The sequence below is a fragment of the Pelecanus crispus genome, chromosome 8 (genome assembly GCF_030463565.1).
Source record: "Pelecanus crispus isolate bPelCri1 chromosome 8, bPelCri1.pri, whole genome shotgun sequence".
In the NCBI taxonomy this organism is placed as follows: Eukaryota; Metazoa; Chordata; class Aves; order Pelecaniformes; family Pelecanidae; genus Pelecanus; species Pelecanus crispus.
The window spans coordinates 27,433,194-27,458,490 of record NC_134650.1 but is presented as its reverse complement, the minus strand read 5'-3'; the positions used below and the strand labels follow the sequence as shown (position 1 = coordinate 27,458,490).

The 25,297-nt window shown below is 46.1% G+C and overlaps 1 protein-coding gene across 5 annotated transcripts in view; it reads left to right on the top strand.

Annotated features, from left to right (window-relative positions):
- Positions 1-25,297, top strand: part of GNAO1 (G protein subunit alpha o1) — a 138,160-nt gene that overhangs the window by 41,497 nt on the left and 71,366 nt on the right. For 4 of the 5 annotated variants that reach the window (XM_075715885.1, XM_075715886.1, XM_075715887.1 and 1 more), the window contains exon 3: positions 11,526-11,667. In XM_075715885.1, coding sequence (XP_075572000.1) covers positions 11,526-11,667 — 142 coding nt within the window. Of the gene's footprint in view, positions 1-11,525; positions 11,668-25,297 lie in introns of those variants that run through there. The other variant, XM_075715888.1, reaches the window with a different exon arrangement.

Here is a 25,297-nt window from a genome sequence, read left to right as displayed (position 1 = left end):
TGTCCTCTGTGCCAGGAAATACCAGAAGACACTGAGGATACCTGAGGTCTTCAAGTCCTTTTTCGAAGAGTATTGCGTTGGAATAGCTTGGCTGAAAAGCTTGGGGAAACATTGGGCAAAAATCGTTACTTCGTCCTTCTCAGGCAGTTGTAGGTGGGAGACTTGGAGCTGAGGCAAGGCCTTCCCCCATTGCCACATATAAGGTACCTCTCCCTGGATACATGTGCCAAGTTAGAGCAGTCAAGGTCTTGTCCCTCACTGGTATTTTCTAAACATCCGCTGCATATGAGAATCCCTGAAGGGTTAACATTATTTGACTGAATCTTTGTGGCAGGTGTCAGGGAAAAGCTGTGCATTTGTCTTCCCTTCAGGTAATCTGTTCTCTGACTACAAGTTAGAAATTATGATTTAAATATATCCAAATGCATGTTATTAATCACAAGTGCAACTTACCTCCTTCCTTCTGCGAAACCTTATTAACAGTGTGGGTGGAATCCTAAAATACTGTATCTGCCACATTTCAGTTCAAACTCTTCAGCTTGGAAAGCTTCAACGCAGCCCGCAGACCTGAGCAGCCAGGCTGCAAGAGTTCAGACCTGGCACCTGGAGTTACTGAGCACAGGGGCCCAAAGCAAGCTTTCACCACCTCCTGTTTGGAGAGGTGTCTACCTCTGCTCCACCCAAGCTCTTGTTTCAGCTGTAGGCAGAGACTTCCATGAGGCTCCAGTAAATACAGCCAGCAGAAACTTTGCAGCCCCACTGCAAGATATACCACAGTTAGGAAGGCAAGGTTTGGTTTTATGCTGCCTGCAGCAGCAGGAGCGACAGGCCAAACTGCTGTTCCTCTGCCCAGGACTTTTATCACATCTACACCAGACCTCCTCATTTTGATTGCAAAATTTTCCATCAATGGAGGATCCACTGCAGTCTTTGGGGATTTTTTCCCAGCAGCCAGATACTCTCCCTCGGACTGTGATCTGTGGGGCGTGGTGCTTGATTATATCCTCTAACGGAAAGGCAGCACATTGCAGAACTGGGAACACCGTGACTCAAAGATCTCTGAGCTGAGATTAGTGGAGACTAATGTCAGCTTGGCAGCACACCCAGGGGCTTGTGGCAAGCACACTGCTCAGAGATGGAGCCCCTGAGCTGTAATCATGCCAGGGAAGATGGACAGGATACAAGGAATGGCATAATCACTCTGTCCAGAATTGATTCCTTCTCAGTTTAACATGTTAAAACATCAAAAATACTGAAAAAATCCCATCTGCTACCAAAGCTAATCAAACACATCAATTATTGCTTCAGAAAGACAGTTGCTGCTAGATTTGATATTGCAAAAAAGCAAAGCTGCTTTAAAGCATCTTTTTATTTTAGCTGAGTGTTTTCATGACAGCACATGATTCCTAATGAGCGCTAGTACAGCTAGGACACACAGAAAAATATGTCAACTGTGCAAAGACCAGCTCTAGACACAGGGGAAGTAACTCTGAATCCCAATGGATTTCAGTAGAATGGGGGGCTTTGGAAGCTGGGTTTGTCGCATGAGGGCTAGGAACTGGGTACATGCTACCAAAGCGTTGCTTTGATACACTGAGAGAGTATGCACTGACCCTTAATACCTGGGTAAAATACACAAGGTTGCTCTGTTCTTACTGTGGGATTTGGTGGTGGTACTTGATTGCAAGGATGAAATGCACGGGGCGACGAAGAGGCTGTGTATGTCCCTTGTTTCCTCTATTGTCCACAGAATATTTGGTTGTGGAGAGCAACATCTGAAAAGGTTTTGGAAGGCAAAGTCACCTTCCAGCTATCAAAACACTTCAGATGAGGCAGATGGGAAACCAAAAATATTATTTAGGTTTGGGCAGTAAAACTGACATTGAACCCATTTGCCTCATTTTTCAGGCTTTGATGATAGTTAATGACAGCTTACAGAAGTTGTAAGTGATCTAAAAAAGCCATAAAAAGCTGCTTTGTGTCCTTGTTCAGGGGATGAATTTAACAAAGCCATTACAGGGCTTTAAAACACTGTTTTGACTTTCTAGAACCAGCTGTGAGATGATCCAGCTGCAGTTGGATCCCCTTTGCATCTAAGAGAACATTTAAGAGGATTAATCCCAATAAATTTAATTCAGCAAAATGACCTTATGTAACATTACTGAGGAATTAATGAGAATTTTCTCATGTGGGTCATCACCGGCCTGGGGGATTTTTTTTTCCCTGGGGGATCTCATTGGTCTCAGGCAGAGCGTGGACAAAGTAGATTGACTATGTAGCACATTGCATGGGATCAGAAGATAAGTCACTCAGAGCAGGAACCCTTTTTCCTTCACTGAATTATTGTTTGGGAACGCACAAAGAAGAATGCAGCTGTCAGCCTCCACTGGTGCTATTTGAAACCCTTTTGGCTCTGAGGCTTTTTCCAGAGAAAAATGCAATCTCATCTAATGCAAATGCTGCTGCAGGAATCTGTGTAGTCCAGCTGTCTTTTTTTAATCGAAAAAAGTCCTGATCTAATTCTTTTTGACTCTGTTTCTTTGCTGTTCTTACTGAGCTGAGCAGGATGCATATTAAAGCTAATTAGGTGCATGTAGGGTATTAAATATTTGATCTTAATATTAAAGGCCCCAGGAGAGGGCACATTATCAAAGTTACACAACTGCAAATTTTAGTAAAATCAAACTATGCCAGTGGCCTGACATTGCATAAAACCCAGCCAGGCTTGGTGCGGGACACTGGGGTCTGGGGCAGCCTCCACCTGCATCCCTGCATGTGCCTTTTGCTTCCCATCGGGACAGATTTGCCTTTTGGGAGCATAAGAAACTGATTTGGGGCAGCAAGAAAGAGGGTCTGTTGTATTGCTTCTGTATCAGCAAGTCTGATCGATTTTTGTTCCCCTGACTGCACCCCTATGCCATCATCCCCTATCTCTGTGCTTTAGGGGAAGGGTCTGAGGTTTGGTTTTGGTCCTGAGCCGGCACTGGGGGTCAGGTCCTCAGCACGCGTGTGTCAGTGTAGCTCCACTGGCCAGCACACAGCCTGCTCCTCACGGGAACTGGTGCCTCCCTATAAACAAGGTGCTCGTTTATACTGTCATTAGCACGTGGGAGCAGGGCAGTGCATCTGGGTACCGCGGCTCCTCTGGGGACCAGCGGCCAGTGGTCTCTGTAGGAACAAAGCTGTCATTAGGGTGACTCGGGTGGGTTAAACCACTTCTGTGGCTGACTCCGTGCACAGGTAGGCTCAGTGTGGATAATACTTATTCTCATGTGTAAGCCACGGGATGCTTCAGTTTCCTGACGTTGCATTGTTAAATTTCAAAGGATGAATACGTCCCTATCGAGTTTGGGTGGAGTACTAGCGCAGTAGCTGGATTTGCTCTGCCTGCTCAGCCTTGCCTTCTTTTGAAATATCAGTAGTGGTGCCTTTCATTTATCAACAGTAATTAATGACTTTCAGGATGCAGTAGGCTGTTTATGCTCTTAAACTTGTTTTATACACACACTTAAAAACAGAGTATTTCACTCCACTGCTTCCTGTTAGAAAATGTAGATGTTGAAACAGTCCTCACAGAGCAAAGATGAGAAGGGTCGTTGGTGTGTCCCAAATGCAGGGTACAAAAACCAACCCAGACCACCCAGTCTGATGGCAGGGAACTGAGGATGCAGTCCAGGAAATCATCTCTCCTCTCAGCTACAGTGTGCAACCAAAGAGCGGATCACCCCTCAAGACAGCCCAAAGCCAAAATTAAGTACTGATGTAGAACTCAATTAAAAAATAATAGACTAAGAGCTGCTTCCAAAAAGCCACTGGACTGCAGGGACACAGCACCACACGGGGGGGTTTCTTTAGTGCACTTGTTTCTGGTTTTGGTCTGTATTAAACTGGAAATGAAGAGAATTCTGCATATATTTTATACACCTGAAAACAAGCCAAATCAAAGGTTTTCAGGAAGATGCAGTATCTGGCCCCTGCATGTCTAGAAGCTCATCATCGTTAGCTCAATAGCTGCTCATCTACAGGCAAAAAATAAGATGGTAGCAACATCCATTCTGAGTATACACAAGAGAGTTTCTTACAACGTCATTTTCTAGCTTTTTGGCCAGCAGTTAAGGTGCAGAAGCACATGCCTAGCTTTAACTAGACCTCATGAAGGCATCAGTTACTTACAGGCGTTGCTATTAGGCACAAATTTAGCTGCCTTAGAAGAGCAAGAATGTTTCTGCCTTGTACAGGTCCATGAAACTTTTGCAATTGATTTGAATAAGTTCGACCATTTCCAGGGCCGTAGATTTTGGCAGCATTTCAATCGCCTGATGGATTTGCTTATTTTTTAACATGAACCAGCTGGTTAGTTAGAATAACGTCTTTGCATGCAAGAAATACTTTGGTGGTAAGAATTCAGTTTGGAGTGACCCAAAGGTATTTCCTCCAGAAAGGAGATTTCCCCCAGCTGGGAGTCTTTCACAGGGCTCCATCAGTATTTCTTGGACTGCTGTTAAAAATCCAGGTTGAAAAAATTATACTTTTTAAAATGAGCTGCATTTGCAGTTTTTAGATAACCCTGACTAAGGAAGCTGTTTTTCTTTTCAAAAAAGTGGGCATGTAGGCAAACAGTCATCTTAATCTCTATCTCGGAGAATTTCTTGTGGGAATAGGATGTACAACATGTCATTCAAGCACAGCCAGAGTGGAAGGAGAATGAGAGTTTTGAGAGATTTTCATCCTGTCACAGAGGTCTGAACTGTGCCTTTGCAGTCTTTGAAATACAAGGTCGTGGGCATCTGCGTTGATTTAGTTTAACGTAATCCAGGAGTTTTTAATCACATTTCAGGCTATTAAATGAGTGAGCAGAGAATCACTGGAATTTAGCTTCATAACTCCCCTGTAAACAAACTTTTTGACCTCATATCAAGATAAAAATAAATTTAAAAGTAGCTGATGGCCTCTAGCAGAAGATTTTCCATCAAAATTTGATCAACCCCTTCCTTACACATTAAAGTCAGATTTTTGCATCATTAGTTTTCCCCATTTGCAAACAAAGCTTACAGAGTTTCCTTCAATATTAGTTTTTTTTCTTTTTACTCAAGTTCTGCCCAGTCTCACCAGAATAACCTGCTTGATTCTGGTATGAAACATAAAAGATTATATCTGAAAGAAAAAGAGGGGTAGAAGGAAAAAAAAAATCAGAAACGTTTGCTGAGCAAAAATAGGTTTGTATGTGTGTTCGTTCCAAAATTCTTCACGTAAAATCTGCCTTGGATCAGTGTATACCCTAAACATATACGTATGAATGGGAGTCTCAACAGCCTGAGCACAAATGCATCAGTGGGCAAATGCCCATTGTCCCTCTCATGCCACCTCCTTTCTGCTGTGGCCCAAGTGATCTCCTGCAGTTGCAAACAGCACTTTACACCCTGTAGCATAGAATCATAGAATCATAGAATCATTTAGGTTGGAAAAGACCTTTAAGATCATCTAGTCCAACCATTAACTTAACATTACCAAGTCCACCATTAAACCAATTAAGGTAGAGTAGCAATTTCGTGTTTCTTGGCTTGGTGGCTGGATTATTTTTAATGAAAGTAAAAACTAGGAATCATTAAGATTGGAAAGGATCTCTAAGATCATCTCACGCTCTTTGCATCATCTGGGAGGTTTTCCCTGCACACATTGTCCATGTGGACATCAGGAGCTCCCCATACAGATAGATGGAACACTTGGGAGACCTGATGAGCTTTCCTGATGTGGATGGCAATGCTGTAGAGGAACACACACCCATCCAGGCTGAGGTAGAGCTGCGGGTGTTGCACAGGGTACCACTGCCATCCAAAACCAGGTCAGCTTCCTGGACCCCTGAGAGGTGAAACTCATTGCTGTGGCACAAGGCTCTGTACAAAAGCTGTGCAATGACCTTTAAGTACCTTAATTTGTCCAGATGAAGGTGAGGAGCAAGGACTGCTCTTAAAGGAACTGGAATTTCATTTGCAAGGTATTTGCTTGCGATACACTTCGAGTGTAATAATCTCCTGGGGATTTCTTGCCTGGTTTTATTCAAGCAAATCACTGTAATTTTAGGGATGTGCATTGATATGGGAAGACTTCATTCAGCTGGAAACATCTTGCTGATTGAAAGTAAATCACCTTAGGTAAAACAGAAACAGTATGGGATTTATTTTCTCTGATAGGCAATTGGAAGTCTCCACGTACATCTTTTACAGTGATGGAGTTTGAAGCTACACAAAGTTCCCTGAATTTAGCAGGAAGCATTTCAGAGGCATTGGCTTGAGGTTTTGGAGTGGTGACAAAGTGCAGGAGATGAGGCAGGACTGTGTCAGTCAGGAAAAGAGAACCTGCATGCAAAGCTGTGGAAGGGATGGAGGATACTGAGTGCTGGAACAGGGGGAGCTTGGGTGTCCACAACAGGCTCCACTGCCGAGTGCTGCCATCTTTCTCTCTCTGGCACAAGAAGGCAAGTTTTGTAAGATTAAGTGTCTTCAGACTGGCCGTGTTTAAGGAACTTCTTGCTCTGCTGGCGCCATCTCAGAAATACAAACACTTCTTGAGAGCGCTTGGAGGGCAGGTGAGGTACCAGAAGACAAGAAAAAAAATGTAAACATGGCGTCTATCTCTAAATATAGAGGGAGAAAAGAGGAGTAAGAATTATAGACCAGTCAAATTCTAGAAGCTTTCAAGAGAACTGAACTATCAATCAAACAATTTGCAAGCACCTAGGAGATAAAAAGGGAGATGAGTGACATCCAGCATGGATTATACAAAAATGAGGCATGTTAAACTAATCTCATTTGATTTCTCGGCAGAAGTAGGAGAGGAATAGTTGGTGCCATATCTAGATTTTGGGAAGGGTTTGACATGGTCCCACTTGACTTTCATAAAATGACCTGGAAAAACAGTCTAGATAAAACTGCTTCAGATCTTACACAAAAATGGATGAGTAGCACAACTCATTTCCAAAGAGTACTGTTACCGGTGGCTCATGGTCAGAGCAGGGGTTGATTTTCTTCAAAATTTTCATCAATGACCTGGATGAAAATACATAGTTACCCCTGGCAATGACATGGAGCTGGGAGGGGTACTTCACATCAAAGGATAAGCTTTACAGCTTAAAATGATTGTGACAGGTTAGAGGAGTGAGGACTGAGTCTAGTCTGGGGCACTGCACCTCAAGAAGGAGGAGGACCCAGTTGGAGAAGGTGTAGGGAAGAGTCATTACAGTTACTAAACCTGGCTTAGGTTGGAAGGGCTGGAAGAAAAGCGCCAGAATAGCTTGTCTGGAACTGGAGCAGGGAGGGGAGGAAATTGTAGTCTCTGCTCCAGGACTTTTTCAGGATAGATGGACGAGTATTCCCCCCAGGAGTGTCCCAGGGAAACTGGCTTCTTGCTTGGATCAGCCCAGGCTGAGAACCAGCCCTACCGTGCTGGAGCTGTTATGTGCTTTGTTCAAAGCTGCTGTTTTACAACCGCTGGGGCAGTGCATGTCAGCAGGGACATACGGCAGAATTATCTTTGGCTTTGCCTTTTTAATACATTCATTTTGTAGTGAAAGGCTGAAGGCATGTAAGTGCTTTGTTGAATGGAAGCCAAAGCGAGCTGCTACGCAGAATGCACCCCCTGTTTCCAAGTATTTCATTTATTTTGTAATTAAGCAATAACCACTGAGGCACTGGGCACTTCTTCAGGATTAATGACTTGCTGGGGGATGGCAGAAGATCTGATCTGCAGTGGAGCCATTTTCCTCAGCAAATACCTGTCTGTTAATGACATTCTATGAGTATGACAACATAACATGCAAACATGGGTTTTGCTGTTAGCAGCTGAGGGATAGGGAGCAGGCATTAATAGGTGCGTTAGACAATCAGGTTGTTTCAGTTGTCTCTCACCATTCCATTCAGAGCACAGTGTTTCATTAGTCACTTGGTGAATGAAATGGCTTTTTAATTGCTCAGAATCGCTTTTAAAAATTACAGCATTGTCTCCCCCATCCACAGCCCTGGGGGATCCTCTTAAATCTCTTTTCTTCCTTTGCCCTGGAGAGAACCGGCTCTAGTGTGGCAAAGAAGAACCTGCCTGCAGCAGTTTCCTTTGTATTTCAGACACAGGAAAAAATACAAGCCATTTAGAAAACAGAGGATTCACATTTTTAGTGCTGAAAAGCCTCTGTTCCTATTAAATTGTGGGTTGCTTAAGGACTAGCCCACCCTGCCCGAACCTTTAAAGACTTCCCAGTCTTGACACACTGTTCGCTTCTATTAGTTCCTACACACTGTGCATTTTTAATGATCATAGCTCACTACAGTATCCAAACCCCACTGCTGCTTGTGTCCTGCGGCACGCAAGCTGGGTCAAGCCATCCCCCTAACAATATACCTCCCAAGAGTGTTGTTGGAGCTTTAGATGCCTCTAGGCAGTAAAGCACAATAGCAGGCAAGAAAGGTATATCCCAGATGGGTGAGTGGCGGCATGAACATTTCCAAAGGTCTATGGAAAAAGCTGGCACAGGAGTTCAGCCATCAGATCGCCAAGACAAGCAAGAGGAGAAACATTTGCTAAAAGCATATAGGACAATAAACCAGTTCACGGTGTCCTAGCAGGCTTTGGAATGGCACTAGTCAGTGGGGATTTGCTCGCTCAGATATTAGGTAATGTGCTAACTGCATGATTGATTAATCCGTAGGTACTTCCTACAGCGAAACTTCAATATTGGCATCCGCAGCGCTGCTTTCAGTCACCGTGGCTGCCTTCCCAGAGAGATTTCACAGAACAATCGGGGTGTTTTTTTCTGCACAGTCTTTTCTGCCCCCTTTAAAAGTAACACTTTTATGTCTGCGCATTGAATGATGTCCATGTGTTGCCCAGTCAGCAGTATCTTCGCTGAGGGATACCAGAACCACTCTCCATCGCTTAATTCTGCCCTTTCAACACAAGGAACCCTGTTACTTTGATAGGGAGCTTACTGGCTTGGAGTATGTAGAAACACTATTTAGAAGTGAAAATGTCAGGCAACAACCTAATGGTGGAAGGCCAGAGACAGTTTAAACTCTGAAGAAGACCAAAGCTCACCTCTTTCCATCTACAGCTGTTCAGCCCTCTTTTGGCCATATCAAGTCCCTAGCTGATGCCTGTCAGTGAAAGGCAGAAACAAAGCGAGCCCAAGGTGCGGGCACCACTCCGATCTCCACCAGCATGGTCGATGGCTGGACCAAACAAATTTCAGCTGCATCCTCTTGCGCCCCTTACACTGCCCCTTGTGCCTTTTCCTCTTCTCACCCCTTTCATAGCCCACTCTTATGTTTCCTTCTCTTAGTCGCCCCAGAACCAACATTTAGTCCCCTCTGCCCCAAAATCCAACCCTGAGCCAACCAACCAGAAAGAATGAATTATTTCTGGTGGTGCTTTTGCTAACCGCCTGCCCACCTCCCACAGGATCCCTGCTCGGCTGAGCTTCTTGCTGTCGTGCTTGTAGCTGGGAGGAACCGGTGATGTACAGTCTCTCGTGAATTCAAAGGGGATTGATGCAGATCCTTGTGCTTTGTGTCAGCCATAACTCTTCAGGTTAGACTGCAGCTTTTGACAAAGAACACATTTCCCAAAAGTTCAGCAACTTCTCTGAGTAAAAGTAAATGATCCATGAGATCCAGTGCCAACACACAGCTCTGCTGGCCTCCTTCCCCGTTACTCAAATGCTGCTATTCCAAACCTCGGCACAAGCACTGGATTCACACAAAATAAAATCTACCGAGTACAGGGTCTGCTATTGCCCGTAAGTCTTCATCAAAATCAAAACTAGCTATAGAAAAAGATTTGACAGTTTGACAAGTCTGGATTTACTAAGTCAGAAAGGTTTTCATCCACCCCTGCTCTTCTCAGCCTAGGTGAGACAAACCAGCAGCCTCTTGTGCTGTTCCCAGCACCCAGCACCGTTCCCCCTTCCTGGAGCTGGGGTACCTGAGCAAGGGGCTCTGCCCAGTTCCTCAGATCAGTAGCTTAAAAATTTCCTGGACACCAATTAATCTGAACTACTGCCTGTCTTGGGCTGTCTTTGCCTGTAGTCGTATTTTTGAACCACTCAGAGGGTGTTGGAGCAGCTCCTCCCAGGAGCTCAGTGTTCAGTGATGAGTGAGCGAAGGTTGTGGCAGGGAGAGCAGAGAGTTGATCGCTTGTGTTAGAAAACCTTTCCGTGAGCTTCACGTTATGGGAAGTAGATCTGTGTCTTTGTCAGCATGCTTCTATCAGCCTTGTTCCTCATGTAGTCATCTGTTAATAACACGGGGCTGGCATCCAGCCCCGTTCTCCACCACCATCCCAGTACTGTATCTATTGCAAGCTCACTATGATCCCCGCTAGCGCTCCCTCTCCCACGGGGACGCCAGCAATGGTTGGGACATTGGTTTGCGTGTAAGTGATTCAGAAAAAAAAGGAAATGAAAATCCTGTTATACACAGGATGCTAGGTTTTATCAGTGACCAGATCTGTTACTGACTCTCTGTTTAGTGAGATCTGAGGATGAGCAAGCAAGGACTTCATTTCGGCTAAGCAGATCATCCTCTCTGCCAACACTTAAGAGACGGGATCATAACTTATGTCTTCACTGGGAAGAATTATTGTCAAACACAACTAGCTCTGCAAATCCTAGCTGTTTTCTAGACACACCCAGGCTGAGTTTTTGAGTTACTTAGAGATCAAGAAATTATAGGGGTCAGTCTTCTGACCTGACCAAGGGACTGCAAGAACTCGCTCCATCAAGTGGTTCCTTTTGCAGAGTTTAATAGGGACTAATGCCCAGAGCATCCAGCATGCAGAGCTGCTAGGACTGTGGATCTCATTCCCACATTACTTCGGGAAGGGATAACATAGCATGCCTTTAGGCAGAAAAACTTCCAGCACTGTTTTTAAGGGAGGGGGAAGGAGGGAGGAAGTGTGAAGGGTTGTAAATACTTTTAAGTGCTACACAACTAAGTCAATTCCCCTATCCATGCCTGTGTCCCCATGCATGCAGGGTATTTTGACTCTGGTTTCTTTTGTAAGGGACCGAGGAGTTATTATGAAAAGGACTAGACAAGAACTAGGGTTTTCTATCACTTGTTTTGGTGGTTAAGATCTGATCTGATGGTCATTGGAAGCATTGAACATAGTTCCATAAACCTTGACAAGAAAGATAATGTAGGACCTGGAAACCTCCCCGCTGTGACCAGTAAGCATGTGAACACGAGGCTGTCCAGGCTCCAGCCTCCGGCGTTCACGGTTCGCTTGGGAGGGAGGTACCATATGCGCTGACCCTGCACAAAACCTCCTTGACAGAGAGCAAAGGGGAAGCTAATTCCAGGCACTGGGCTCAGACACACTACTGGTGAACAACCAGAAAGGTTTAAAAAGAAATGCTGACTAAATTAAGTGAATCAAGCTAGCAGATGTGCTCTTCAAAAGAGCACAGCTCTCTTTTAAACATCTCCCCCATTGAAATGACATTCTCAAGAGGTTTTTGTCCTTTGCATTTTCTTCAGGATCATCCACGAGGATGGCTTCTCTGGAGAAGACGTGAAGCAGTACAAGCCAGTGGTCTACAGCAACACTATACAGTCACTGGCAGCTATTGTACGTGCCATGGATACCTTGGGCATCGAATACGGTGATAAGGAGCGACGGGTAAGTTAAAATCACCACTGCTTGGGTACAGAGAACTGAGCACCTGGAGTCTCCAGAGCACAAATAAGAGGCATTTGCACAGTCTGAATACCTTGGAGGAAAAAGGAGGGAGCGGGGAAGATTTACATCACCGTTGTATGCCTATTGCACATGCCGTTTGTGCAACAAACAGAGGCATAGGCACAATTGTATATGACATGCCATTTGTACACCTACACTAGGAAGTGTAGCCCTGGGGACCTCTGTGTCACAACAGCCACAATCTCTCATGCCCTGGCACTAGCCAGGCCAAAAAAAATTCTGTTATCTAGGGACAGTCTAGACAGAGGTACTGACAGACTTGGGGAAACAGTGAGAACATGTGTCCTGACTACTGTGCATGTGCTGGAAACACAGGCTGCAATGAGAAATGTCTCGGGGAGAAGTCTTGCTGCTGTTCAAATCCCTTCCACCAGCCTGCTAATATAGGAAAGCTTTTAGGATTAACTTGATTTTTGTGGGGGCTTGACTGGCTTTTGCTCACACATCCCCCACTCAGATATACCCAAACAGCAATTTCACTTGCAAACAAGAGGATGTATTACTTCGTTGATGTTCATATGGACAGGGTCTTAGGCAGCAGTGTTAGCACGTGTCTTATCAGAGTAACTATGTGATGTCTGGCAGCCTTCTCATGCCACACACCTAAACCAGCCTGTCCTTTTACAGTTGCTGCTCTGTTACTTTAACCGGCTCCATGTTTTTAAACAGTGGCTCCTCTGTGAGGTGCCCCTGCCAGCCTCTGCCTTTCCTTCTTGCATTTCTGGCTCAGACCAAGTCCACACGGAGCAACTCAGAGCCCTAGAGAAGTCAAGACCACCCTTTTTCCATGCTCCCATCCCAGAGAAAGTAAAACTACTTGGTTTCACTGGAAATAAAATAATTTCCGATTAAAGACCTGGTAAAGGCGAGATCTTGTATGCCACTGAGTTTATCGTGACTATTTTTAGGTAACTTGAATGACAGATGTACAGCATACCCGAAACTCCTTATCTGAGGGTTGATAATAAAAGCATTCACTAGAAAGGATGCCAAAATCCTGCTGTAGTGTTACTGTATGAGGAGGTACCTTATGTATCCCAATTACAAAGGGGTATTTTGATTTCTTTGCATCTAGGGATTTTTCCCACAGGAACTCTAAATCCTGGAGATGTTTCTATCCCAAATGTAGAGATGATACCATAATGGAGTTCTTGTGAGCTTGCCGAGAACTAATGCTGATGGCTTTCGAACGGAATACATTAATCTGTTGATTACTCGGTGACTCAGCTCTCAGCAAGGCAACGTATCTTGTCTCAGCTAAAAACCTATGCCCAGGAAAACAGAAACAAATCATTTTCTATGTCTGATAAATAGTCTGTGGCAGACAGCTTTAAAATGTAAAATTTCTTTTCTTTTTTTAATGCCTGAAGTCCTAGTTTGAGGAGGGAAACTCAGCACTGCTTTAGTGCCAGGCCTGGCAAAGTACAGGGTGTGGAGGGGGAGAGCTGTTATCAGGACTGCCAGGAATGAGAGATGGAGTGTTGGGCTGCACGAAATGTCGCGTCTGTTCATATTCCTGTGGAAAAGATGCCAAATGTTCCTAGGATCATATGATAACTCAGGCTGGAAAGGAACTCAGGAGGCATCTAGCCCAACCTCCTGCTCAAGCAAGGTCAGCTCTGAGGTCAAACCAGGTTGCTTAAGGCTTTATCCAGTTGGGTCCAAAATCCTCCAAGGATGGAGAGCGCACAGCCTCTTTGGGCAACTTGGTCCACTGCGTTACTGTGTTCACGATGAAAAGGTTTCTCCTTATGTCGACTGTGAACCACTCTTGTTTCAATTTATGCTTTATGGTAGTAGGGATCCTGAGTTACGCTTTGCAAAGTGAAAAGCAAGTTAGATTCAGTTCTCCCCAACCTAGTTTCCCCTAAGGTATTTAGTCCTAGAGGAATTACTCCTGTCTTACAATGGTGTCATGCTTACTGTGTACAGACAAGCCTGCAACCCTGCAACAAAGCACTATAAACCAAACACCAGTCCTGGAGGGCTGATTCAGAGCATCTTCTCCCTTCACAGATGGGAGTAATATTCCTTCATCCAGCAGTAGACGGAGGGGAAAGAAACCAAGTCTCTCAGGCCATGCTCTTCCAATTGCTCCTTTCTCTTAGTCAACCTCCACAGAAAGTCATTGGTATTAGTATGAAATAGTATGTATTTTAATCGTACAAAGAAGCGCATGGCTTCTGCTATCCCACTTTTGTTATTAATGCTCAGCTGCTATAAAGAGAGGCCATTAAACAGGCGATTTGTTGAGTATTATGCTACATGGTTCATCCCTTTCCAAGCAAAGCTTTTCTATTTTAAAAGTAATTCCTCAGCCAAGGGTTTCCAATACAAATCTTTTAGTGGGGGATTTTCCCCTACTCATCACTTAAGCCCCCAAGAGAAGAGAACTTGGGAAAGGGAGCTGGGACCGCGGCTGCTTGAGCCTGATTCAGCAGCAGGGAAGGAGGGAGCATGGGACCAGAACGGGTTTTCCCCAGGGATTGCTTGGCTATTACAGCTTCCCCTACCCCGGCTTCATTGGAGATGCATCTGCCCCTGTACCCCTTCCAAATGGCACCCTGACAATGTTCAGAGAAAAAAAAAACCCTTCTCTACTTAATAAATGCGAATGAGATGATTTGTCCTTTTGTTATTGAGGTAAAATAACCAAATCCTCTCTCACTGTTCTCATTTTTTCTTCTGCCCATGATTATATCTCCAGTATGTAGCCTAATAGAAGCAAAAGACTGGGGGAAGAGTCCAGGCTAAACCCCTTAGCTTTTGTCGGTCAAAGTGAGATCAACGTAGGAAATACGAGCTAAAAAGACAAAACAAATCAAGAAAAGCAGATGCTCCAGGTCTTACTGACCTTCTCTGCTGATAAGGACCTGTCCCCAGGTTAAGAACAAAACAGTCTGCATGTAGGATTTCACTTTTATATATGGTTCTTGTTTAGGGGAGTGGATTTTCTTGCAGGTGTGCCTGGCTCACGAAAGGTTCATGGCCTGCGGGCAGCACCTAGGTCCTTGTTTCATATCCTTCAGCGCAGGGAGGCAGGAGCACGTCCTGCCAGCTCATGGCACGTTACGACTGTGCACAGCCCGGAAGGTCAGTCTGAAACTCCAGAAAAGCTGTGGAAGTGCAGTCACAAATCCTTTACATGTTGCAAGAGGGCAGGTGAAAAAGGAGCAGTCAGTGAGGAGGCGTGGCGTCTGTGGGTGTTTCCTCATCTGCAGGGCCATCCGTGCCCTAGGTCTGGATCCCCGACTAGCCAAGGGCGAGGGGTTACATGAAGGAAGAGGGGCCAAGGCTTGGTCTCGCCTGGCTACTCAAGACCCTCCAGCTGGCCCATAAGGGACTACTCTGTCCTTACCTTTACAGTGAGATTAACAGGCAGGAAAGAGTCAGGCTGTAACATGTAGCCTCTGGATTAAACAGTTCTCTGAAGTGCAAATGTATTAATAAAGCAAGCTCCTCACTGATTCCCTTTCAGTGTACCCAGGCAGAGCAAACAGGAAATGGAGATTTAAAGCCAGGAATCTAGAAGTCAGTACAAGTGTGTGGGTCTGATCAAGCAGGAAGGGCAGGGAAATGATGGATTTTCATCTCTCCCATTTGAAGAGCCAGTTCTGAAGTCCGGCTTCAGAAATCCCAACCAGAAGAAACGTAAAGTCTCTTCCTTGGCAGGTCAATGCTGACCTCAGAAGCTGCTTGGAAATGCAGCACCCCAAGCTGGGGGGTCTGGGGGTGTCTGCAGCTTGGGGGTGGTCCCGGGCTGCGATGAGCCTCCTCAGGCAAGCATGCCCCCCCATGCGGGCTGGTATGAAAATTGTAGGGCATGTTCATATTAGCATAAACCAGACAGAAGCAGGCTGACATTGTTCAGAAATTACTCAAAAGAGAATCCTAATATCAGTCGCATGGCTCAGATACAAGTGTCTGAGGTGGCAGGGTCACAGGTCCAGCACTTGGGATCTGGAGGTGGCAGGCGGTGACCTTCAAATTGAACGTTTTTCCCACTGGGAGTCTGGAAATGTCTCTGCTTCAGCTGTGAAAGGGACAACTAAAAACCGGCTAAAGTGTTAAAAAATTTTGATAGGGAATTTTTCTCTTTCAGGCTTTGTAGCAAAATGTGTCTGTGGTGACCTTACACTGTATACACTGTGTAACTCCTGAACTAAACTAAACAAAGATGTACTTGGGACATTTTAAAATACTGGCTAGTAATATTTTAAAAAATCTGTTCAGTGTAATTGAACAGCCCCCCCGAGGCAGCTGGCAAAGGGGGCCACATGCACTGGAGCTGCATCTAATCTGCTTCTTAACAGCGGGGTGCATGCTGAAACCCGGTGCCTCCAGCCCCATCCCCTCTGCACATGCTGAAGGCAGTGGCAAGACCGGGGACGCAGCTGCTGTCACCTGCTGCCTTCCAGTCACTGGAAGGGAGCAGTGTGTGGGAAGAGCTTTCTTTCGTAAGACCTGCTCCTGTGTAATGGGCTTTTTCTACTTGTCAGCGCAAGATATTTGTGGATTTTACTTCATTTCAGCCAGGTATCTGTTTAGACCACCTGGCTGCTACTGCGTGTCCCTAACCCAAGCTCTCTGAGAAATGCAAAAAAGTGGCTTATAACTTTGGGGAGGGCATGCAAGGTTCATCAGGCACCACCATGCTGGTAGGAAGCCTCTGTTTGCTGACTGGTAGCTAATGGGGTGATCTGGGGGATTGACTCAGGATTCCTGGGTTTCTACCACTGCAGTGAGGATACGGCCAACCCTTGCTGGTCTGCTGTTATAAGTGATGGGAACTTCACCACGGTGAAGCGTAACTTACAGCTGCTTTGTAGAAGAGCAGGATGGAGTGGGAGAAAATGGAAAACAGAATAAGGGGGGCATTAGCCACCCCATATTTGCCTGGTGTCAGCATTTGTCTGGATGTCCAGCTGCAGCTGAAGTCTGCTTGCTTGCTGCATGCAATAGCCACAGCATGCATATAACCATTCCTGCTATACTGGGTCTGCTGGGTTCATCACTGTAACAGCACCGGATAAATATTTCAGCCTGCCCTTCACTAAGGTGTAAAGATCTGTCATGCTTTTCCATTAAGACAAAAGCCATCTTTCTCGCTCACCTCCCTGTTCATCCCTCCTCGAGGTGCATTTCAGTTACCATCATTCATGTTTTTGAGCAGTGGAGACAAATAAAAGGCAGGGCATTTCTTGAGAGGTGGGAAAACATAAAACAGAAAGGAAAGCACTTGTTATTTTCACAGCCTGCCTTGTTGCTGGGGAGATGGTTGGCTCATTCAAGAAAGGCTCGTTGTCGCTGGCTGGGTTGGCCAATATATCAGGATTCATTGCTGCAAAATGAGGCTGGAGGAGAAAGAGGGAGACAGCAAAGAACAAGGGAAGTCCCAGAGTAAGCTTTCTCTGCATGATGCATGATGCGTGACCCACCAGCCTCGCTGCATTGATTCTGGAGTCTCTCTAACCAAAAGCTCCATCTTCCACATCCCACTAATGTATTTTCCTCCTTTGCCACCTTCCAATCCCTTGAGCCCCTGAAAATACAAAATCTTTCCCTAATAAATGATCACAGTAAAGTAACAGCAGAGTGTGAAGACAGTTTATGATAGCCCTTTGCACCAACTAAAAAAGACTGAAGCAGTCTACTTCCATGACTTTGCTCTACCTCTTAGGGAGAGTCAAACTCAAAGAGACCCCAGCCAAGTCAGCTGAGACCTGTGGCCAGGCCCGGGAGACCTTGCTTTGCTGCAGCAGCAGCAGAACAGCTTGGCTCTGCCCTCCTGCACAGCTGAAGTCGTGGTCATCAAGTCAATGACATACTATGATCTTCATATAGCAAAAAAAGATTGCCCCAGAAGCAGTGTCTGGTTCGCTGTAGTCATGCTACTAATAAAGATAGCATTTAGAATGGAGACAAAATAAGCTTGTGCCATGGCTATAAACACATCATGGCTTGCTCTCGCAGACAGAATTTGGCCTAGAAGAGCCATCCAATTAAATAAGCAGGTTGTAGGGTTGGAGGTTGCCAAGTCTCCATGTAGAGTTTTACTTAGGCTATGTTCGTCAATCTGTCCTCCTTTCCAACCTGGGTAATTACAATAGAAAACTGGCGATTCATTTAGGGCTAAAATGTGATCTTAGCTCTGGCACTGCACAGATTACAGCTATTTATAGGGCAGCAGTAGTGGTGATTAACAACAGTCAGAATCCCAGTCTTCTGCAAACATGTAACGGTGCTTGTGGGCAGGAAGAAATCCTGAGTTTGTGAAGGAGGGAGATGATACTGGCCCTGAGGAGAAAGGAAGGAACAGGGACTCAAATAGAAATAGCCTGGAAAATGTAATAACAGTGGAAACAGCTAGGTGCTCTAGGCAAGCGACTGAATTGCACGGACACCGCTGCACCCAGAGGCAATATCAGCTAACCTTTCTTCCAGCAGAAGACTATCAATCACTGACAGCTCTAAAACCCTAAACTTCCCCAGGGTGGCCTAATGTACTCATTTTTAGTTAAAATTCCTAAGGAGTGAAAAAAGGCCATGTGAAATGGAGCTGAAAGGAGGCAGGGGAGAGTGGGTGGCAGTCGCGTAGCAAGTTGGAAACGCATGTCGTGTGGAAGGCTGCTCTTTGGAAGGTGCCACCTTACTGAGAGGTTGATGTGCCAACGTGATGTTTTTCACATTGGTCCTGCTTCAGGATGATATCTATGGTGTTGGCATGGCAACGCTTTAATCCTCACTCAAAAGTAAACACTGGGTCTGCTTTTTGGGTTCTCCTGGACACCGTGAGCTGGTGGTGAATGGGCAGCTGTCAGGGGACAGGGCGGGGTGAAAGTTCACCTGGTCTTCCAGTCCCGCTGTGCGGTCAGAAACCTGTTCCTAAGAAGCACATTTCTAGGGAAAAAATAAACTTTTATGCACTTCAGCATCATATTTAAGTGAGCCAGATGAGAATCACACCTCCAAATGCCACTCAGATCTGTTTCTCTGGTGAGCACTTGGCGTCAGCCAGGCACTGTAGATTGGTGGCACTTGCTGTCCATGCTGCCTTCCCAATTCTGAGATTAGCTTTATAGCTAACCGTCCTATAAAACCACTGACCAGAACAGATGCCATCAATTAAAATCAGCCTTTTCATTTTCTTTTGAAGAAAAACAGAGAAGGGAGAGAGATGTCTTGGGGGATTGCTGATAAGAGAGAGACCAGTCATCTAGCTCCAACTCCAAGCTCCAGACTGAATCTAATCACATCTTTCACCACCTAAAGAGGGCTTTAAAGAAGATGGTAGCTGAGTCTCCCCAGAGAGACACAGTAAGAGGACAAGGTAGCGGTCACTGGTGCCAGGACAGGGAATTCCAGCTGGACACGGGCTCAGGCTCATAGTGCTTTCCCTCTTCTCTCCATGCCATCAGGAGAGATCAGGATAACCTGCTCTTGAAGGGCCTCCCAGCCCTTTGGGCATTGGAATTGTGGAGGCATAAGAGAGGCCTGAGGATGTTTGTGTTGGGGAGGATCAGTGAAAATAGGAAATACACAAAAGATTATTTTTAAATTATGAGTATTGCCTTCCTCTTCAGCTAGCCACCAGGAGAAAAGCTTGTCAGATGAGTTCTCCTGGCATTGTTTGCTCCCTGGCTGGTGGAAAGCACAACCTCTTCAGGTGCAAATCCGTCTTTAGAGCTGCTTTTTTTTCTGGTGCCTCTGCTTTCAGCTGCCATTTCAGGCTCGATTTCTGAGTAATGAACAACACTAGTCCTCCAAAGGATTCTGGAAAAGGATCCCCACCTCCCCCCAAACTGTCCAACATCCCTGTTCATCTGAAAATTCAGACCCTGTGCTGCCAGGAGGTTAGTCCTTGCTTGGAAGTTCTCTCTTTTCACTGAGAGGGGATGTACTTTTTCTCCACAAGCTTTATGTGTTTGATACTGGTTTTTTGGATGATGCAGGGAGTATTTTTAGTTTGAAAAGAAGGAAAAAAAAAAAAACAACTGTTCCCTTGGAAGAAGGGCTGCCTGCCTTCCCCTGTGAGATTTGTTATTCAAATGCAGCCACAGTTAGGGCTGCCAGGGAGGTGGTGTGACAGGGGAGCACTCGGCATACAGGGGAGAGCGAAGCAGCCACAGGACTGTGACTTTAGCGGTGAACTAATGAGAGGTGGGGTGCTGCTTTCCATTCCCACAAGATACCACTAGAAGATGGCGTCTCCGGGAGCCCTTGGAATGTGCCAGAGTGGGACAACACAAAAGACAAGGTGTTCAAAAATATTTGGCAGAAGAGCACAGCTGGAGCAGAGCCCCAAGAAGGTGAAAACCTCCCCACTGCCCACAAAGGGGCTTCCTGGCAGCTCCTGGACCCAGGGTGGGATGCAGGTCAGGCGAGAGCCGGCTCCACACCACCATCCGCTCCTTCCTGGAGGGCAACACAGCCCAGCCAAGGTGGATTTCAGCCCATTTGATGGGGCTCAGCACAGCTACTCGCCACAGAGCAGACAGCAGTGGCCTTGCCCTGAGTAGCATCTGGTGTTGGTGAACACAGTCATATACTGTTTGTCCTTCTCTGGAGCCTTTCTGTCCACAAAGGGATTGAAAGACCGGTAAGCCAGAACAAAAAATACATCCAGTTATTTGATGTACTGCGCAACTGAGGCACTAAGGTTAAACACACACCATGGCAGAGGCTTCAAAGATGCTTATATGTGTTTCTGACTATATGGGTGATCGGGCACTCGCTAAAATCCTTCCAGAAAGTCACCACCGTGTTTGAAACTGAAGTTCAGGTTGCATCTGCCTGCAGCCTGATGCAGGCAGGGTGCTGTCTTCAGGTATGATTGCAAGTCAGCTCTCCCAGCAGCAATTGCAGATAGCTACAAACTACTCAGCACATTTCAAATACATGTCAGTTATTAAGCGGATTTATTTCCATCTCTTCTGGGAAGTGCTGGGAAGTGCTGCTGAGTCACACTGCTTACTCACTGGTTTTAGGAGTACCATTTAAAATATTTGTTTCCCAAATGCTTTCTATGATGTTCCTATTATTTGAATGTCGCCAGATGTAAAATGAACATTTATACAGGGCATCCCTGGCTTTAAACAGATCTCTGGTGTGTAACTCACAAAAAGGTATAAAACAAATGTCTTGGGAAGGGACCTCTCCCTTGGCTCTGTCATTTGATGTTTATTCGGGGATTGCAGTGAGGGATAGTGCAGGCTTTGCTCCAAAACAGCAAGAGTGCAGGCAGGCTGGGGTGGGGACAGCTTGGAAGGGAGGAAGAAGAGCTGGAGCAGCTGCCTTGCTGTGCCTGGGCACGTGGGAGAGGAAGGATGGGGAACATGGTCCTTGTTTACACTGCGTGCTAATAAACTTAGCACACAATATTCTCCCACTGTGGTCTGCTCTGGCCACAAACCCCAAAGCAATTTAGCACCCTGGAGACACAACATCAGGTGCCCTTGAGAGAGCATGAGGTCCAAGGGCATGGCTGAACCCGGGTGCTCGGGTGCCTCGGGCTCTGCGCAGAGCAGGTTTCCTTGTCAGCTCCAGCGGGGAGGCGTGCGGAGGTCTCGCTGACAGCCCAGTCCCTTTGCACACTGAAATTAGCCTGGATAGGGGAACAGACCAGAGCAGAGGAGCCATTTCATGGCCTGTGGCTGTGAAGTCCCATCCTTCCAAAAGGGGAATTTTGCTGAGCTGGTGAGGCAAGGAGGCAGAAGCTCCCAGTTGATACACCGAGGAAATTAAAATGTGCAGATGCTGTGCCCGAGCCCCACGCCACCCTGCTCCTCCTAAGGGGAAACCTTTCCCTCCGAAGTGAGCAGCTGCTCCTCATAGCCTTGGTAAATCAGACAGGGAGGGAGCTCTTGCAGCCACTGTGAGGACAGCTGTCTTCCCCCAAGGAGAGGCACAGCAAGACGGCGGTACCTCGAATGTGTCCCGTGTACTGCATCAGTAATGGGGATGGAAGAAGATCTGCTACACATGAGGAGTTAATTACCGGAATACAGGTTTTACTGAGGCTTTTAATCAGTATTGTGCACATTGGTAATAACTGATTAAAGATACCACATGGGAACTCACTTAAAAGCTACGATTACTGCTTTGACATCAGCCTCACCTACTGACTGGGGTGTAAGGATGTCTGCTGGTGCAGCAGGGACCAGCCTCACCCAGGGCAGCAAGAGCCTAAAGATGCTGTTCACCCAGGTCAGGGCTGCCGTGGTGGGAGGCCAGGCAGGAGTTCCCAGAGTTTTGTTCAAAGGAAGGAGAAAATCAAGCTTCAGATGAAGATGAGAAACAACAAAGCCTCAAGAGTTGCTGTAAAACAGTATCATTTTGCACTGTGGCAATGTTTAGCCTTGTGGTCAAAGACAGAGAGAGAAAATGTGCAGGAAGAAAGCACAGGACATGTGAATCAGCCTGTGTCTAGTTTAGGGGTTTTGATAGATAGTCGCTGGGGGGCCCCAGGATGCCTCATCCTTCCCCAGCAGAGACCCACATCCGCAGCACGTCTCCCCGGAATCGCTTCAGGCAGCGTAGTGCATCCCTCCGGAGTGTCAAAACCCACTCAGGAGCCAAAGAAAATCTCACCCACAGGCTTTGAACAGATTTCCTCCTTTCTGCTGTGCTTTTCGTTTTCCAGGGCTGTAGGAGTTTCTGGTTTGCAGCATGTTATATGTGTCTTGATGGCATGACTGTTGCTAGATACTTTTCCCTTGATAAGAAATAATTCCCCTAGGTCGGCTATTTATAATTAACTCTTTGTTTTTCTACTGACTGGTTTAAGACTAGATTAACTCCATTGATTAGAGGAGAGTTACTCTTGATTTGCGCTGAGATCATGGGAATGGAGAATCAAGTGATACATAGGAACAGTCCCACCGTAGACTTAACATGTCCCAGTTAGCTATATGGTTGTCATGTGCTTGTGATCCCACCTCTCTGCAGTTTGATCTCTGAAATCCATTTGCTCCTTTGTGGGAAGGAACTATAATCCGATTTTACTTGCTGGATATATACATTACAGATGTCTGGTTGGGTATCTAGGCTGTTGGGTCATTGTTGCATACGACCAGTTACTTTTTAGGCTCACAGCAAAACAGGAGCAAGACTCTGTCCTCCAGAGAAATTGCTTCCAATTTTAGGAGGTTTTACAAGTAGGGATGGGAGGGGAATACATTGCACAGAGGAAATGAGCATCCACTAACCAGAGAAGATGCAAGCAGACTTACAGCTCCAGAATAGGTCTTCACAGGTAATAGTTTGGGAAGCAAAAGGGTCCCATCCTGTTCCCTCCTACCTGCCAGCAGCTGGTGTGCTCCAGAGGAGGAAGCCTCCTTGCCAAGCCTTTCCCGGGAAGGGCACAGCAGGACACAGCCGTGCTCGCTGCCCTGGGAGCACAGCTCAACCCAGCTCCCACCCATGTCTGTCCAGCCGTGTGATCAAAGCCAAGCAACAGGAGGCAGCGGCAGAGAAGTAGATAGCATTTTCTGAGGCCAGGAGAATGTTTGGCTTGCCAATTTTATTGAGTTTTTATTTTAAATTATGAGAGCTTTTAGTGTTGTTAGGTGATATTCCAGGCAACAAAGGAAAATCCTTCTGAGAAGAAAAAGATCCCGGTAGTCACCATCCAGTGAGTTTGAGTTACTTCTGTAAAGGTATGAATTAGTTTCTTCCAAGTGAGAACCAGATCTCATCTCCATTCCTGCCTTCTACATGTCATCACATTTGTGTACTTTTTTTTCTTTTATGCAGGGTAGGTTTTGGCAACACAACCTATCTGGAGGCGCAGTGTGACATTTCTTTGGATGCCAAAGACAGGGGAATTTTAGGCAGTTTTTCCTTACCACCTCACCAGCACCTTAGCCAAGGGTATCGAATCAATTTTTCTTCCAGCTTTTATTCTCCTTAGTTACCGTTATTGGTACTATAAGCTTAGGAAAGCTTTTCTCTTGCCAAGTTCCACTGCCGTATTTATGAGGCATGCAGAGGCTTCTAACCGGTGATACTTGTGCTGTCCTTGTTCAAGTCCCTTAGTTTTAAACAGACTTTTGTTTTACTACAGCTTCCCTCAATGCGCATTGCAGGCAACCCCTCCCAAGGCGCACGGCTTTTTCCTAGCGAGTTCAAGTTCTGCTTCTCTTAGCTGCGGTGACACACACGTGTCTTCCCTTGCTCACTTTCACTGGTGAGATCCTTCACCCGGGAAACATCATGGGGTTAAATCTGCTGTCTGGGTTGGTGTACGCACGCCGCTATTGCAGGCTTCTTTATTTAATTTATTCCAGAGGCAAAAGACATACCAAGGCTGAAAAGACCATATTCAGCATTACAGTGGATCATGAGCCAAGTTCAGGCTGGTCTTGTGACAAGTGAGTAGGCAAAAATCGTTATTTTCTCAACTTTCTCTTCAAGAACAAAACCTCAGGGAAGGCTATAGGACGATTTGTAGCAGCATGCAAGGCTCCGCAGGGCTGAGCCTTTGGCTCAGCTGTTCTTTATGTCATTGCAGACGAAGAGATGAGCATCTACTATTTCTTATTGGTGATCCAAGCAAAAAAATGTACATGCACAAAACAATCCCAACCCTAAAGCCCTGAACTGCATACCAGGAGGAGGAAGCCTATACCCCCGCATGAGGACTCTGAGCAATTTCAGCATCAAGGCTTTCGGGCCATGAGGTTTCACAAACCAAGAGGAGCTAGACTCAAACTACACCTCTACTTATTTCACAGTCATGGGCTGTATGCACAGACATTTCACCGCATTGAATCACCTTAAAAGCCACCTCTTGGGCAGACACCCCTTTTCTGGCTCCCTTCTTCCCATTCCTGAAGGAGCTGTAGGGTGCAAAGCCTGACCCTATTCAGGCAGTTGCCACACTCATCCCCAGCAGCCTGCAACCACAAGCCAGCTGCACCGCTGCACGCAGACATCTCCAGTGTCCTTCCCTGGGCACCACTGCATGGTAAAGCCAAGGAGTGAGCCATGCCCAGCACATTTCAAACCAGAAAGCATGATCAGCTGATACATTTATTTGGAAGAAGAAGAAAAATTATGAGGACAGAGCTGCTAATAGTAATTCACACAGGCAGCAGCTCCAAGCTGCCTTTCCACCACTAATCATCTGTCCCCGAAAATCCTGGGCAGGCGAGACCCCAGTTCTGGGGTCATGCTGCTTGTCAGCATGCATTTTCAGCTTCATTCCTCTGGGCCAATCCAAGAGCACAAAGGATGGAGGGAGTGGACAGGCTATTGCACCATGTCCCTTTCTCCTTTGCCATCAACTTTACGAAGAAAGAGTGGGCAACAAATAAACAGTGAGGGTTGATGGGGAGCGGAAGCCTATTGCTCCACACTATTGTTATCTGACTTGCCTTGAAGTCCTCCAAGAGGTTGCCAGGAATTAGTTCAAGTGCTAGTGAGTCTTCAGTGACCCTTTAGGAAGAGAACTGAGTTCAGGGGCTGAGTCCACCACAAAGCATCAGCTTTCTGTGAGTTAAATTCCAGAATTCCAGATGTAAACAGATGTTCTCCCCAGCAGCCCTTA